This window comes from Rhizophagus irregularis, chromosome 5 (assembly GCF_026210795.1).
Source record: "Rhizophagus irregularis chromosome 5, complete sequence".
In the NCBI taxonomy this organism is placed as follows: Eukaryota; Fungi; Glomeromycota; class Glomeromycetes; order Glomerales; family Glomeraceae; genus Rhizophagus; species Rhizophagus irregularis.
The window spans coordinates 2790284-2808150 of NC_089433.1; the positions used below are offsets into that span (position 1 = coordinate 2790284).

Consider the following 17867-nt stretch of genomic DNA (forward strand, 5'->3'; position numbering starts at 1 on the left):
TTTCACCTTTGTGATTATATTTACTATATATTCAGTTTTTACTTGTTTCTACTTTTGCTCTTTATTGTTGGGGCAAATACTTGGAAGAAAAAGATTGGCTCTTTATTATTAATCCATTCAAAACTTACTCCAAATTGTAAATTTTGATCGAGGATTATCCAGAAAATGATTTTTGTTTATTAGAAATGTGAATGTGTTGTAATAAACAGATAGATGATGATATTTTGTTTCTAGGGTTAAATTAAAAAAAGTATTTCGGCCATGTAGATATTTCTATATGTAGTTATGTTTGCTTTGGAAATGCGAAAACCCCATAAAATTTATAAACTAAATTTCCACATGCAGTAATGAGAATCCAGATCAGCTATTAAGAATTATTATTAATTCACTTCAGGAGGCAAGTTTAAACTAACTTTTGACAACTTTTATTAAACTAATTTTGATGTCAAATTTATTCTCGGGATACAATTAATATACCTAATTAATAAAAAATCGTGGCTTATATAAGATTTTTTCTTTATTTCTATTGTAACACAAGTTGTGACAGATTTCCCTTATTTAAAACTTTCGGAGTATATTTGCATAAGTAATTAACGTCGCTTCAATAATACTGTTTCTGTTTCTTACATTTTAAAGTTATATGTCCTTTGTTTTACTCCTTGCAAACCATAACCTTTATCTATAAACAAACTATCTCTCTGTTAACATATTAAACAGCACGCAAGGAATAAAACAACTTAATAAAAATTTAACCACTTTCTTTTTATTCCTACAACTTTTGTTCGCAACCTTGTGATTATTTTTGCAAACCTTGCAACGTAAGAACTCTATTAACTCTTATTATGAGCCACATGCTTGCAGATTACGAAGCAGTAAGTGTTTTTTAGTGTGTTCTTGAAGTTTCTTGTGTTTTCTACTTTAAGCCTTGTATGTAAAAGAATTTATAAAAGCTTATTTTGTGTTCGGAGTTACATATTATTTCCAATATAAAGAGAGTTTCTTTGCTTCGACAATTACTTTTCCTTCGTTCTTGATATTTATTATTCTGAAAACTCAATTACCAAGTACAACGACATATAATAAACGCAATTAGTAACAGCCGTAGTTTAAAACCCATATAAGTTATTAACTCCTTCCCCTTTTTTGTGCTCCAACAGAACAACGATATCAACGAGGTTAATGAAACAAACGAGATAAACGAAAACAATACTGAAAACTATACCGAAAATAATACTGAAAATAATATTGAAAACACAATTGAGGATATCGACCCACTCCTCTCACCACCTTATGCAATGTCCCCAGGTATAATATTATTAGTATTTCGACGCTATAACTCTATCCTTTTTTTCGTTTAATATATTTCTTATTTACCATTACAGTAGTGACCGAAAACGAAAAACAAGTTTTTATCGACGAGGTGACTATTTAAAATTCATTAATATTCAAAACAAATATTTTGTCATTAATTAAATATAAAATCATTAATTTATTTATATTAGGTCAACTCCATTAACGATACAGAAACTCTTAGACGCATGCTTATACAAAAAGAGCAAGAAAAAGATCACATAGTGAGCAATTTAGACAAAGCAGCACGTGTAGGTCTAGCTATATCAGAAGAAAACGAAGAGCTAAGAATGAAGCTTGATTTTTTCACGCAGGCCGAAGAACAGGCGTATATGAAACTTTCCGCTTTAGAAGAGGAGAATAGAAAATTATTTTCTAAAGCTTCTCGTAGCAATGAACTTGCTTCTCAGTTAGCTGCTAGTGAGGAACAAAATAAAGTTTTGCGCGAACATAAAGCTTTTCTTCAAAAAGAACTCGAGACTGCTCGGAGAGAACTAAAACGATTCCGTAAGGAATTGGATAATCTTACCGGTCAAATGAACGATATGACCGAGGACATGTGGGAATCACGAAACAAAGTAAGCACGTATGCCAAGAAGTTAGGTAAATATCTAAAATTTTACAATTGTGAAAATCCAATATGAATTTACAATCCTCAATATTAAATATCAATTTCGCTTTAATTTTCAGTGGATGTCGAACAACATCTTGCAGATACGCAAGAAATGAATGTTAATCTTTCCATACAATTGGAAAAGTCGTTGAGCTCTCAAAAAGTATCTAGTGCAACAACTACTCAGATTGTTAAAATGATTCAAGCCGACCTTGGTAGAGTAAGTATCAAATTTTTCAATAAAATTAAAGTTGTAATTTTATAGGTGTTTATTTTTTAATCCATTTTTTAGGTTGTTCTCGAGAATGAGCATTTACGTTCTAGCATCAGCGAGTTGGAAAGTCGCCAAGTGAAATGCGAGGGCAAATTAAGCGAAATGATGATATCAGCTCAAGAATATGCGCATCTTTTAGAGGAAGCACAAGATACCATACATTCATTAAGTGAGACTCGCCTCGAATCTGATATCGAAAATTTAGAGATATCACCTGGACGAAGCCGTGGACATACCGACATCGTCAAGGTAAGTTATATACATGTTTTATTTAATTTATCATTATATAAATAGCTATATTAAAATTCGATATTTTAGGAGTCTCCACCATTGAAAGGCACGCCCTTCTCAACGGAAGTTGAGCAACATTTGGAAAAGACCATAGAAGAAAGACTCATTTCACAAATGAATCCGACCCGAACTCATTTTCCACAGGGTCATAACACATCTGTAGATGTAAAGAAAGCGGCAGCAGGCCTAAAATATTTGTTATCTGCACGCGAAGTAGAAGGGAAAGATGGTGGTAAAGGCAAAAGTCCAGAAAGACGACCATTCGGTGGCCATGTACTCCATTCTTACAACGTTCGATAAATGAAATTTAGTTTTGTTTCGAGTAATTCATAAACAATCTCGAAAAAAAATGGGCGGATTAAAAGAAGACATTTTTATTATTTTTTTTTTATATATCTTTTTTTATTCTAAACATTATACTCATTATTATAATTTTTACATTTAGTTATATACAATTACGATCTATTATTATCATAATGGATAAGTCTTTTAAATTAGAAATTATGACTTTTGAATTAATTATAACGTGTTTTTCATGTGATTCAAGTCAGTTATATAGACGCACGCAAATGATTTTGTTTATTTACATTTTAATTCGCTTTTTTTGTTCATAATTTGTACATATAAAATGCCTAAGCGGTAATGATTGCCTTTTTTCCTTTCAACAACACATTACCCTAAAAAAAAAAGACATTTTAAAGCAGAACTTCTCATTAGCAAAAAAAAAAAGTTATTCTTATATATATTCATTTCTATCTAGGAATTCTTTTCTCTCTCTATATATGTTTGATAGAGTATTAAAGAATAAGGAAAATTATAATTCAGTTTCTCTTTGATCTCAAAGGTCATATAATTATTAATTGTTAAATCACAAGTACATCCCGCATATAATAAGAGAATGGTATCTTTATTTATTACTTATTTATTATTATTATTATATTTTATTTTCATCAAAAAAATTCCACATAGTGATATTTAGCGTAACAATTTATTTAAAAAATTAGTGATAGTTTAATATATTCAATGAAGAAGCATTTTAATTACAAATAAAAAAAATTCAATTTATTTTCATTATTAATTGAAAAGTACTAATATTACAACGTACATCCTACCAGAGTTTAGGAGTTATGCACTTGCACGTGATAACGTTAAACTTAACTCCGTTAATATCGTTCACACATGATGCGTAAGTTAAGGATGCTTGCCAATTTAAATAGTTCTATTTGTTCGTTATTTACTATTAAATCAGCACTACATAAGAAAGAAGAAATTTACGACCACACTGGCAAGACAAATGTAAATACTGAAATTTTATCACATTTGCTTTCAAAACTTCGGGAAAATTTTTAAAAGAAAAAATTATGTTTATATGGAAGTAGTGATATCCTTATCCCGATCGAGATTCTCTATTGTTACACGAATCACGAATTAAAGCATGAAAACGTTTTTTGCTTTGACGATCAATACAAAGTGTCTGTCTTTGAAATAAATGAAATAAATACACAAATATAAATACATATCGTACAAAATATGGTGACCTCATCAAGAAGACCATCCACGAGGCGATCCACTTCTCTTTATAGTCGATCTAGACAAGAAATACCGCCAAAAGTATATGGTCCACCTTCTGACGTTAGTGAACTAGAATCTGACGAATCTGTACCTTCTGAAGAAGACGAAGAAGAAAGAAATAAGTTAGAAGACGCTACATATCAGTCGGAAGAAGACGAAATGGACGAGGAACAGGATATGATGGAAGAAGAGTTGGAAGAGGAAGAGGAAGAAAATGAACAGGTTGAAGAACCTGAGGAAGATATTGAAGGGGAAATAGAGCAAATTGATGACATAGATGTAGAAGTAGAAGAAATTGATGATGTTGATGATGCTACTCCTGTCGATGATGAAGAAGATTTTGAGGCAGAGGAGGAAGAGAGCGACGAGGTGGATGAGGATGAAGATGAAGAAGAGGATGAAGAACAAAGTGATTATGAAGAGGAAGTTACTACCAGAAAAACAAGAGGAGGATCACAACGAAGTCAGCAAGGTCAAAAACAACAATCCTCATCTTTAAAAGGAAAACTAAAAATACAACCTGAAAAACAACCATCTTCAAGGAAAAGAGGTATGTGATGTGCAATCAAAATTTATGATTTACATCAACTTTGACATTACTTTACTAACACTGCAATGTTAATTTACTGTTTGTAAATAGGAAGGTGTGATAAATTGAATATTTCTTTTTGACAAATTTTATTATTTGATTAATGATATTAACTTTAATGAGACGTTACTTCGTATAGCATTGCTGAACCGTCTTCATATGGTCACCAAATACTTACAAAAAGACAGAGAGCAAAACTTAATGAAAATTACCAGCAGGATTTACTACAGCTTCCAATGGGTAATTCATACTTTTTATTTGTTAAAAGATATATTTTTTTATTTATTTTATTTAATTAATTTAGAACCAATGAAAAAGAAACATATGACAGAAGAAGAAATTGCTTTAAAAAAATCTGAAATCGCAAGACGAAGGAAACATCAGAGTATACAGCGCGCTGAACAGGACAAGGTAAATTTATATTTTGAAAATTTTGACGATAGTTTTTCCAGGAAATAAAGCTTATTATTTTATGTAAATGAAAGATGGACACTATAAATCGCCTCTTAAAGAAGCAAACTACAAAGAGACGAACAAAGGATCAAGAAGATACGGATAGTGTACATAATGACACTAATAGTTCTAGTATATTGCCACCTTCATCGTTTCATTATGTGAACAATGCCGAGGGAGCAACTTTGTCAATTCCAGCAGGGGTTGAAATACCAATACGGTTTGGAAAGGGTCCAAAGTAAGAATTCTTAACAACTATTTTTTGTCTTTAATTATATTTGGTGAAATTAAATATCTTAATTTATTTGTTATAGATATCCTCCTCCTATACCAGATTGTGCGTTCCCTGGCTGTAATGTTCCAAAAAAATATCGTAGTGTCAAAACCTTTGAATATGCTTGTTCAATGGATCATTTACATAAATTAGAATCTAGAGGATAGATATTAGCAAGGAATTTTACGAATGGTTTAATTCTGCTTAATTACTTCATATTTGACTTCCGGGATGTCATTTAATTTAAAAATTTACATTAAATAGCTTTAATATATTTAATATTAACATTGTAAAATAATTATTTAAATGTGAAGATTCAATTATAACTTTAAATTAGAAAGCATTTATAATGAAAACCAATCCAGTACTTTTTCTCCAATATCCACGGTATATAGTACAAAGGAGGTATTACAGCATGGGGGCAGGACAATCCATAATTATGGGACGAATGTATAGGTAGAAAAACACGTAACGTAATTGTTAAGTCGGTTTGATTGATTTAGCAATATAAAATCAAATTTTAATATTCGATATATGCATAATAAATAATTCTTATTAGTGAATAAATGAAATAAACAAATAACAGTTTATTTTCCTAAGTTGATGTTATTCATGTCTAGAGATATGATTAAGATATGATTACAAATTAAGAAAACATCGTGATCAGAAAGAATATAGACTTTGATCTTTGAGTAAGCATCATTGGTGTCTAACCTCAAAACAGTCGTAACTCCTTCACAGTGAATTCGCTCTCACTAGATTCGTGTACGTAGCAAATTGTAGAAATTTTAACTGCCACTGTATTAAAATCTTTTTTTTTCTTTCATTCGTATAAGTACACAAAAAAAAATATCAAGTTTTATAACGGTTTTTTTCATACCTTTTTTTATAATATTTCGAAAAGAATCTCATTCCCATTCTCATGAAAAAATTCTCATGAGGCTTCAAAAACTTCACAAGGATACAAATTTTTTAACTACACTTCCTTATATAACATATTTTACATTTTTCATTGTCACTTTGCGCTTACAATAGTAAAAAAATGAGATATCTCGACAAGTAACAAAGATAGTTAAAAAAAAAAAATTTCACGAAATGATAATCTTATTTATTTATTAATTTATTTTATGGATAGTTAGGAGAACTACATTGATAATTTGTAAACTAATTTAAAAAATTATAAAAAAACACAATATCGAACTTCACTCAATTAAAATCAAGCCCTAACTAGAATTATAAAAGAAACTATCAAGAAACCCGACCGAATCAAGACAGTAAAAAAAAGAAAAAAATATAAAAGGACTATTCTAGCTCGTAGGTAAACTAAACCATAAAAACGATCGAACGTTGAGGAAAGAAAAGTAGAAGCCTCTGCAGACGACGAACCATTGTACGATAATTTTCCAATCAGGAATACTATGAATGTCAACACACGTGAATTTTGAATAGTCTGCATGTGATCGATGTAATTGATTTAAATCCAAATTCAAAACTTTCAATGCAATCAATATGATTTCGTCCGTATCAGAACCTCCATACAAGTTAAGAGCAAACTTGACACCATATCAAAGAATTACAACCACATGCTTGTTAGGAGGAATATGGGGTTTTATATTGGGTAGTCGAGAAGGAGCAAAACGGTCCTCCTTGCAGTATTTAGCAGAACGTGCACATATATTACCAAAAACCAAAGAACAGTGGTACTTATATCATAGAAATAAAAATTATAAGGTTATATTAGGAGCGGTAAAAGTTGGCTTACCTTATGCTGCAAAAATGAGCTCATTGTGTTTTCTGTATAGTGGTTTAGAAACTACGTTGGATTTTATTAGAAAAGAGAATGATATAATTAACAGTTTAATAGCCGGTATTATAAGTGGTACGATTGTTTCCGGAATATGTAAGTAAATTTTGATTTTTTTTTTTGTTTAGCTTTTTAACTGATTAACGAACTTATTTGCAATTTCTTAGATCAATTACCGAAGCAAAGTACAAAATATGCACTTATGGTTGGAGCGGGTATTGGTTTAATAACTGGAGGATTACAAGATGTCATAAGATACAAACAAGGCCAAAAAATTTGGTATTTAGAAAGGAAATAGAATGTTACTTTAATTAGGCAATGTATATTATGTTATTAAAAATATAATAAAATATGATATTGCTCGATTTATTTAAGAGCTAATGAGACATGTAGAAACACCGTAATGATCTGTAAGAATAAATATAAAATATAATTAATCATTTCATCAGAACAGAGATAATAAGGTTTTTTTTAGTAATTTTATATACCGGATAATTGAGTGACTGAAGCGTCACTCACGAAAAATTCTTCAACACGAGTTCTCTGAATATCGATTGTAACTCGTTTTTTTGATTGATCTGTGCCAATCAAGAGGACGTAATCCAAACTGGCCTGAGCAAGCAAATCATCTTTTCCTGTTAGAACTGTTTCTTTTGGACTTACAGTTCCATCATCAGCAACAATTACATCACCAAATGTGATTGGATGATGTTCATACCGCTCTTTAAGCACATCTTTTACACCAACTATTTTGGAATTATTATATATACGTTTATCAGGAGAAGCTGATGCATCAATTTGATTAGCTTCAATTCCTTCACCGCTCAAAATTTTAATCATGTTTAAATATTCATCAGTATCTCCGTTGACATTAGAAGAATCAGGCTGTGGACGTGAATTAACGTTCAAGTCACCAACTAGAATAATCGGTTCTTCGGGTAATGCATTTAAAGTACATTTATCAATAAATTTACGAAGAAGTGATAATTGTTCCTGACGAACAAGTACGGATTTATCCGTTAAAGGTGGTGCTGATACATAAGAAGCTTGAGTATGGGTCATAAAAAGATGGATAACGTTGTTTTGAGCCAACTCTATTTTTGCATACAATGCTCCTTTATCAGAAAATCTTGAACCCATTAATATTTAAAATTAATATTTATTAAAAAAATATAAATAATAAAAAGAATTAATTAATAAAACGTACCTATCAGAATGAACCCCACTTGGATATATAAGTATATCTCTTTCTTTAATAGGGAACTTGCTCAGCATAACTAACCCGCCATCAATAGCTAAATTAAACACTGTGTTGCAAGGTGAGGTCAGAGAATAATTAAACCCTTCTTTACGAGCAGCTTCTAATAGTCGAGTACGACGACTACTTCCAAATTGAAACATTTCTTCCAAACATATTATATCATATTCTTTTAATACATTCCTAATAAAATATTCAAGTCTAAATTCTTTATAGTCGCTAAAATTATTTTTAATAAGTGGGGGTCTCATAAAAAAGTTGTATGTCAAGAGACGCGGCTCATTTCTTGATTGAGCACCACTTTCATCATTTTTATGAGCATTAAACATTATTTCTTACTAACAATAAAGAACATTTTATACATTTGATAATTTGATATTAAATTTGATGCGGATTTCTAAAATGGTAGAACAATATCTACATCTTTCTACATACTCTACTCACGTGATCTTAAAAATAAGAAATATGATTCATTTTCACCAAGTGATATATAACGAGCATCAGTAGTATAGCGGTAGAATACTCGCCTTCCAAGATACTTGAGAAAGCGAGTGGCCCGGGTTCAACTCCCGGCTGATGCAGTTAAAATACGAAATTTTTTTTTCGGTATCACTTTTTTCGTGTAACTATCGTATTAGTTACACGGATAAAAGAGTTAAAATTTTTTTTGCTTGGTGATTTTAATTTTTATAGTGTGATGGCCGATATACCGGAACCAGATTTATATATTGGTATGATATTTATCTATCTAGTAACATGAAATCTTTTTATTAACAAAATTTCGCTTAGATTATAGGGTATTTTTATCAAATAATTTTGATCCAAAGGAATACGCTAATTCTGCAATTAATGCGACATCGGATGGGGATGGAGATATCACCATATCGCTTGCAAAGTTATCATTTAGTATAGATAATTTAAATAAACAATTACATGATCAGGTTTGTTCCGTTCGTCGAAATAAATGCTGATATTTTTATATTTAACTGAAGTTTTCTATTTTAATTGTAATAGGTTACCTCTCATTTTGAGGATTTGATATCACAAGCTGCTGGAACAAGAGATTTGGAAGTTGTGTTGAATACCGTTAAAGATGGAATTCAATCACTTAACACATCGTTAGACAGGTAAACGTGTATATAATCAGTTAAAGATCAGAGATAAAATGCTGACGATACTTAGCTTAATCTTTATATAATAAATAGACTTAAAACAAAAATATTCGCGCCTTACGCGCAGATAAAGAATTATACTGTTCAATTGGAAAGATTACAAGCTGCATCAGAATTATTACGTAATGTCGAAAGATTCTTTTATTTATCAAGATGTTTAGAAGGTCAATTGTCTAATATCGATAATGAAAAGGAAAAAGGAATTGAATATACAAAGGCTGCTTTGAACCTTGGTGAATTAGGTGTGAAATTATGGAACACTCTTTGTCTCCTAATTTTCATTACAGTTTTGATTTTAATATTTATTTATGTAATTTACCAAAGAGATTCTTTTACGAGATGTAAATTTTGATGGAATTGAACCCGTTCAAGATCAATTACCAGTAATCCATCAAGCCAGAAACAATATAACTAGAGAAGCACAGCGATTATTAGATGATGGAATAAATAAACAGGTAAAATGCTTGCTACCTAAAATTCTTGTATTATACAAGGATAGATCATTGCCTCAGATTTATTACTTGAAAATTTGAATTTCCATATAGTGACCAAAGAAGATTTCGATGTATTATCTTCTGATTCTAGCTAGTAAATCCAATATAAATACTGGAAATTTCAACTCTGTAATACCCAAACTTAACGAGAAATAGTTGAATATTTGGGGTAATTTACATATATATTTTTTAATTGATTAGAATGGAGCAGATATCTCTCTTGGTCTCCAAATTTTTCATAATCTCCATGAAATGGGAGAATATGTTTCCAAATATATTGATGACATATCTAGAAAGTTACTGGATCAGATGAAAAATGCTGTTGATGTAACATCATTACAAAAAGAAGTTAAAGGTACATTAGGTACATTGTAAGATTTATTAAAATTTCTATGATTTACAACTCCTTCGATTTATAGATTCTGGTGTTATTCCAATAAAAGGGATTCGCCGGTTGGGATTAGAACCATCAACTGGAACAACAACATTATGGGCCACAGCATTGTGGAAACGTATGGAAGCATTGATGGATGAAATTGGTGAAAGCTGTAGTAAGGTCTTTTTTCCTCGGTTTTTTTTTGTGTATTTCTTCAAAATTTACAACGGGATTTAATTAGAATGCAATTTTATTTTTTATAGATTTACATGTTAGAACGTGCGTTGGCTAGCGAAAAAGATACAATAACTCATAGCACATATTTAGATGAAGTTTCTAAGGTTAGTCAAGCTTTTTTTTTTCTTAATTGAATATTAATCTAGAGAATTCCGTGAAATAATTCCGTGAAATAATTGCGTTTACTTCTTTTAGATATTAGATGGGGGATTGGTTCAACATTTTTGGAAAATTCTTTCTTTAAATTTTGAAAAAGAACTAAAAGAAGCCACCAAAGGTAGTTTATTTCTTAAAATTCTTAATTATCTAATTATCTTTAGAATTTACAAATATATATTTCAATATTTATTCAAAGGATCAACTTTTTTACAACAAACATTTGTCGGTGGATATCCGAAGCTATTAAGGTTATTCCATGAGTTTTTTGCGAAACTTGAAAAACGTTGTGATCTAAAGTTGGATGGTGATTTTCAAAGGCAAGCAGAAAAAATCAATTAATTTTAATTAAAAGAGATTTGAAGTCCTTGAAATTTTTTAAATCTGATGGAGATTAGTTAAAATTTAACAGCCAGGAAACTTTAGTTATGCTTCATAGTATATCGAGTTTTGAAGCAGGTTACTTGGCGCGTTCAGTGACGAGAATGTTTGATCCAATTAATATGGCATTTCCCACTGGGTTATCTCGTGCTCCCCCAACTAAAAGTGACGTTACAAATATCATAAGAGCTATTTCCAGGTAAAGTAGCTCATTTTTATCCAATATATTCATCCTTGACCTAATTCAATTAATTTTTGTTTAGTGAATTGGAAGTAGCCAAACTTGATTCAAATTTGTTACGATCAGTGGCAAAGAATGTTGTTAAAGCTTTGAATTTGTATTGTGTCAAGTCTGAATCTATGGTATTTATAAATTATATTTAAGCTCTCAGAAATAATGATTCATGACTGAATTATAATTTAATGTAGGTTACAGTTGATGCAACAGCATATCAAATATTTGGACCTGGTCCAGCCACCGCCTCACAAATTATAAATCTTGAACTTGTTACGACTTTGTATCAATTACATCAATCAGTTTGGAAAATATTAGAAGAATACCCTGATGCTGTTACTGAAATAATATTTGATGCTGTTGAGGTAAAAATTCATTATATTTCTACTTTTATGTTTTTATTTAAGAAAAAAGAGAGAAATTACAAATTACAAACATTGGTTTAATAATTGGCTTAGCATACAAGGAAAGTAATGCTTAATATAGTTGATCCATTGATACAGCATATTAAAAAGGAGTTAGAAAATACATTACTTAAAATTCATCGGGAAGATTTTTCAAGGTTAGAAAATAGTTATTTTCTTTATTTATTTTTATACCATGCAACTGACAAACTTTTATATGTTTAGGCAATCATCAAAAAGTTTTATACTTGGGCAACAATCTGAAGGACAATGTAGCACATATATGATTGAACTCTCAAATAGAATCAAACATATACAAAATCAATATTTATCAAGAATTTCTTGTGGATTAGAAAGTAAAGAATGGTAAATGTAAAATAATTGTAAATTCAAGAAAGTGATATTTTATAATACTTATAATTCTTCAATTAACTTCTATTTCACGTTTAAATAGGATTAAAGGATTGGGGAAAAGAATACTTAGTTTTTGGTTACTTCATGCTAGTTTTGTACGACCATTGAGCGAAACAGGAAAATTGAAATTGATAAGTGATATGTCACAATTGGAATATTCTCTAAATCAATTGCTTATTGATAATGGACTAACTTTAGCAGATTTAGATGAAGAATATAAAGCACTAAAATCTTTTAGGTTAGTTTTATATTAAATTGTTTTAAATTGTTAACCATAAGTTTACACTGAAATACTAAATTTATTTTCTTTATTTTATTTTTTTCTTCCAGACAATTATTATTTTTAGATAATTCTCAATTAACGGCAGCACACCATACAGCATCACTTCCACTTATAATATTAATTCATCATATTATTGTTCGTTCATCTTCAAATAATAATAATTTGAGCATATTACAATTACCACATAAAATTTATGGATGGTCGGAACTAGAATACTCTAAGTGGCTTGATGAACATAATGAAGATGAGGCTATTGAGTTAATTAAAGGATGTTTAAGACCAAGTGCAGAATTAGAAACAAATAAAGAGGAGGAATTAGTTGAGGAAAAAATGGTTAGAAATTTATTAAAAGAAAGAGCTGGAATTGAAGTTTAATTTAATAACATACAATTTCAAAAAAAAAAGGCAAGAAAAAAAAAATATTAATAATCTAATATATAATTATCGTTTTTAGGCTTTTTTATATTTAATAAATTGAATTTGTTTTAACAATGTTCCAATAATTGGTTTAAATATAAAATATACTAAATTTAAGATTTCTGATGACATAAAAAAGTAACCGCTGACTCTATAGTGAAAATTATATTACTTATTACAAAATTGTAAAAATTATAATACATTAAGGTTTGGAAAAGAAACATTATTATCATTCATTAAATTACAAAGTGATTCTCTCATCCCTTCATCACAACCATGGTTCATAAAAATAAAAGAATGAATGATCGGTTGAAATGTTTGTTTAGTTGGTCGAAAACCATGTTCTTGAAATTTAATAACAGTTTCAAGAGCAACAGAAGAATTTCGTGCACGACATAAATTAACAATTATTTTATTAAACGATATTATATCTAAAGGAATTTCATTATTAGCCATTTGATGAAGAACAACTAAAGCCTCATTAAATTTCTCATTTCTTAACAAACAACTCATCAAGTAAATATACATATGCTTTCGAATTTCCCTTGGTCTCATTTTACCCAATTTTAAGTCAGAAGATATGTCAAAATCATGGTCATCAATTTCTGAATTTGTAGTATCTTTAAATATATTATGCATTGCATACCTCATACTCAAGAAAGCGCTTAATCCGATTCCAGTCACAGCTAAAGTATTAATATCCTGTACAACTGTTGCAAGGCTAAATATAAGCCATTTGGCAATGAGAGCACCAATTCCTAAATGTATCATTGTTTTCACCCAAACTTTTGATTTTAGAGAGAAAAATATTGAATTTATTGAAGAGTCTATTGTGTTAAAAGCTTGATCCAAATCTGATTTATTGGCACAAGCAAAAATCAATGATTTATAAGTTCTAATATCCAATATAATGAAAGTCTTTAACATCTCATTATAAGCAGCGAATGCAAGATCAGTTCTTTTTGCTATTCCACATACCAAAATATACGAATTATAAACATCAACTGTCTTACAATTCTGATCCAAACCTTCAATAATTTGATTTGCAACTCTTATTACATCATCCGTTGTTGTATGTGTCTTTGATGGTACGTCTATCCAATATTTTGACATATCTTCACTTACTGAATTCATCGAAAAATCATTTAATGGAATCTTATTTTGTTCGTCAAGAATTAATCTTGAACATGCCTTAAACGCTTCTCTAATCGTGTGTGGATGTGGAATGTGATATTTATGAAAAAGTCGAATCACTAAATTCTCAAGTTGTGTTATATTATCGCAATTTTTAAACAATTTATCAAAACTTTCTGTTGAATATTTATTCTTTGGTATCATAAAAAATGTTTGTGTTTCATCACGTAAACAATTATCTAAATTATCGTTAATAGACGTAAGTTTTGTAAATTTTCGGGTTTGTAAAAATCTAAGAGTAGGATATTTTGAATGAAAATTGATTTTCGTATAACTTTGAAACCTGCCATATATCATCTTAACATTTGCAAAGTATATTTTTGAAAATTTTGACATGGTTTCATGAAAAAAAAAAACAAAAAAAGGATAGAAAAATTAACGTTAATGTTTAATCTTTGTACAAGAAACAAAACTTGGCTAATCATGATCCAACTAACCAAGTGTAACCGCAAATCTGCCTCATACAAAAGATGCATTTTTTTACACAAACTATTTCAAATAGAGAAAGTGAAAATCAATTTTTGAGTTAAATGATGAAATTTATTAGTCATGAAAATTTATCGATTACCATGAGCCTAATTGATTTTTTTAAAACAAATATAGAATTTAATATTGCTGTAAAATCAACAAACTCAATACATTTTTTGCGAGAATTTGTAATTCTTTTTAATTATTTAACTTGGTCATAAAACATACACCATTCTTAATGTACATTATTTTAATTGCTGTACAGGTCGACAAAGAAACTACTCAATTCCATAAATATTTCATAATTTTACCATCTCTTGAGTTTTTAATACAGCACTTCAAATGTATAAAAAAAAAAACTTTCACGAAAATATAACAATTTATTCAGTTATAGGATGAAAAATTTTCAAAATTATGTGAAAACATTGAATGGAAATTCTAATTTTTATTAAAGCGGATAGATATAAAGTTTTGATGACGATATCATTAACGAAAAAAAGCAATTTTGATTCTAAAAATTGATTTGCAGGATTTGAATCATTTACTTCTGTTGGTTAAATGATAGTAAAAATATTTTTTGCTTATCATAGATGAGTACAGTTCATTTTGAGACATACTCTAACCCGATATTGAGATTGGAAAAAATGGGTAACAGTTCAAATTTAAAAATATCAAGTAAGAAATAGAAATTTGACAAATCTAATCCATCTATTCAATTAAACAACTCATTACTCCATTGTCAATATTTTTATAAAATATTTGTTCATAATGCATTAACATTAGAAACCACTAACCGAAATTAAAGTAGTCCTACTTATGAATGTAGAAGTTTATTAGAAGTAAACACGTTTTTTAAAGTTATTCTCAAATAAATAAAAGGTGTATTTTGCTCTAAAAGAAAACCAAAAAATAAGCAATGTGAGCTATTAAAAGAATAATAGAGTGAGTAATAAAATCCAAAATACCTACAATATCGAATTGACAGAAAACTGCGGCACAGTTATTTTTAGGGAATTGGTAAACCTATTATTATTCTTTCTAAGTGCTAAATGTCCAAAAAAAAATATCTTAATATATAATTAAGTTTTGGTTTAGTTTCTTCAAATTATTACATGTGCTGCATAATCTTTTGATTTTTAGATTGATAAATGATAATTGGGATCAATTTCCTCGTATATACTAAGTATAAATGCAGTTCAGTATATTTTGTACGAATATGTTTAATCGTTTCTCTGGTTTTCTCTGGTTATTAGGAGATCTTGAATTTTCGAGTTCCAAGTAGTTGACCATTTTGAGAAAGTTCAAAATGCTTTTTTTAGTTAGATAAAAAAAAGCAGGGAATTATTGTTTATGCACTCGTAATCGATACACCATGTATAGTTGAGTTATTTATATCTTAGATCAAATGTATACAAAATCGGATAAATTACTTATCACGCTAAAGAAAAAATATATATGTATATCACTACATGGACATATCTGTGACTTTATTTAAAGGACACCCATAAGTTTGTTTAAAATTACTGGAATTAGTTTTACTTTAAATCAAATTACTAACATATACACTAAATCTGTTAGGAGTATAAGATCGATAGATAATTATATATTATCAAAAGTTTCTAAAATTTTAAAAAAGTACTAATGACTTATCATTAACCAATGATTGAGAATTTTTGAATGTCGAAATATTTATTAACTATTTGATGATAGCTCATACCTGGAAAACGCGTTATCCACATATGGTTTTTTAAATAAAACCAATGAACCAATAGATAAAATTTTAAAGAAATTAACATTTTATTAATTGTTAAATTGTTCTTCATATATTTTTATCTTAAAAAGGTTAAAACTTGTTATTTATTACCTAATATTATTAAAACATTTTAAATTACTAAATTAGAATTATTATTGGCATAAAAATGGCTTTAGGTTTTGTTGAACTTCTATACCCTTGTATTACGTCTAATTACGTTCTTGTATTACAATTTGATTCCACTAAGAAATTTCTAAGCGGCTGTTGACAAATATTGAATTATTGATATTAATAATAATAATAAACTTTAAGGGATAAAAGATAATATGAAGAACAAGTTTCCATTGTCAAAAAAAAAAACTCTAATTATGATAAATTTCATTAAAAAGGTAAAACAAGAGAGATTTAAGAACAGAAAAAAAAAATGCTAATAAAAAAAAAATAGATTAAAGTTAGAAAAAAATTCTTTGTCTTAGAAGCTTGAAATGTTAAGAGAATCTTTGATCCACAAAATATTTACTTTATTTATTTGTAATCCCAATAAATTTATATTTTGTAATCTTTATATGTTTAACATTTTTTTGGGAAAAGGAAAAAAAAAAAATTGTTATTTTGGATTATTTACAAAATATTATTCAAAATCAAATGTTAAAAAACGTGAAATTTAAATTTTTATTAATTCTATTGCATAAAATACAAAGAAAAAAAAAAAAAAAAATGTAAACATTATTAAAAATTAAGGCTTTGCTAAACGATAGTCGGAATTGTCCAGGTTTAGATTGGTTAAGGCGAAGCAAATCGATTCGATATTTAACTTTATTAAGTAAAATGAGAAATGCAATTACGCCAGTAATATGAAAATTGAATATGAATTAAAGAGCGAAAGAAAAATGCCGTGGCGCAGAAATAAAATGCGCCAAAATATATTCATAGATTGTTATATATAATAATAGAAGTAACGTAACACAACTAACATGAAACTGGCAATGCAGGGATGTTTATAAATAAAATGTGCATATACGGTTCTAAAAAGATAGATTGAATTTTCCCAAGTATAGAATTTACAATAAAAACGTTTAACTTTTTAAAATCATTCTCTCTAACTAATATAATTTTTTTGATTGTTTGATTGAGTGATAGACCTCGTATATTAGGGTCAATTTCATGCGAAAGGAATATGAAATCTAAAGTGAGAACAAAAAAAAACCTTTTCGGAATACAACGGGTGTTCAATTACGTCACAATATTTAAAATTCAACTACAATATTATCATATAAAGAACAAAACAATTTATGCATGATTCAAGAATCACATTTCCTAATTCAAAATATGTAAATAAAGGTTAATCAGGCCATAAATGATTGTTTTATTTATGATTACCCTTTATGGAAAGGTTTGAGTTCGA

General features: G+C 28.8%; 5 protein-coding genes across 6 annotated transcripts; 4 read left to right on the plus strand and 1 right to left on the minus strand.

Moving 5' to 3' along the window:
* Positions 1–586: 586 nt before the first annotated feature.
* Positions 587–3606, plus strand: OCT59_025148 (uncharacterized protein). Its single transcript, XM_025309271.2, has 7 exons — positions 587–872; positions 1158–1305; positions 1383–1420; positions 1503–1953; positions 2041–2183; positions 2256–2486; positions 2556–3606. Exons 1-7 carry the CDS (start codon positions 843–845, stop codon positions 2826–2828), a joined length of 1314 nt encoding a protein of 437 aa, XP_025179228.2. The 5' UTR covers positions 587–842; the 3' UTR covers positions 2829–3606.
* A 452-nt stretch (positions 3607–4058) lies between these two features.
* On the plus strand, positions 4059–5583 carry OCT59_025149 (uncharacterized protein; the record flags this gene model as incomplete). The annotated part of the gene is made up of 5 exons (XM_025316992.2): positions 4059–4654; positions 4829–4929; positions 4994–5100; positions 5175–5380; positions 5457–5583. 5 exons carry the CDS (start codon positions 4059–4061, stop codon positions 5581–5583), a joined length of 1137 nt encoding a protein of 378 aa, XP_025179227.1.
* Positions 5584–6505: 922 nt separating this feature from the next.
* OCT59_025150 (uncharacterized protein) lies at positions 6506–7605 on the plus strand. Its single transcript, XM_025309267.2, has 2 exons — positions 6506–7316; positions 7388–7605. The coding sequence occupies exons 1-2, from the start codon at positions 6926–6928 to the stop codon at positions 7516–7518; spliced, it is 522 nt and encodes a 173-aa protein (XP_025179226.1). The 5' UTR covers positions 6506–6925; the 3' UTR covers positions 7519–7605.
* A 1570-nt stretch (positions 7606–9175) lies between these two features.
* OCT59_025151 (uncharacterized protein) lies at positions 9176–13145 on the plus strand (the record flags this gene model as incomplete). 2 transcript variants are annotated; one of them, XM_066136434.1, is made up of 17 exons in its annotated part: positions 9176–9209; positions 9268–9419; positions 9493–9605; positions 9684–9892; positions 9975–10105; positions 10346–10499; positions 10564–10700; positions 10784–10861; positions 10953–11034; positions 11113–11233; positions 11326–11493; positions 11558–11657; positions 11724–11894; positions 11988–12091; positions 12159–12299; positions 12388–12585; positions 12678–13145. In XM_066136434.1, the coding sequence occupies 17 exons, from the start codon at positions 9176–9178 to the stop codon at positions 13003–13005; spliced, it is 2421 nt and encodes an 806-aa protein (XP_065991895.1). The 2 variants fall into 2 exon arrangements, with proteins under 2 accessions (XP_065991895.1, XP_065991896.1); XM_066136435.1 differs by lacking the exons at positions 10346–10499; positions 10564–10700; positions 10784–10861; ... (7 more) ...; positions 12388–12585; positions 12678–13145 and adding an exon at positions 10196–10198.
* A 94-nt stretch (positions 13146–13239) lies between these two features.
* Positions 13240–14577, minus strand: OCT59_025152 (uncharacterized protein; the record flags this gene model as incomplete). The annotated part of the gene is made up of 1 exon (XM_025316991.2): positions 13240–14577. One exon carries the CDS (start codon positions 14575–14577, stop codon positions 13240–13242), a length of 1338 nt encoding a protein of 445 aa, XP_025179223.2.
* Between the last annotated feature and the right edge of the window lie 3290 nt (positions 14578–17867).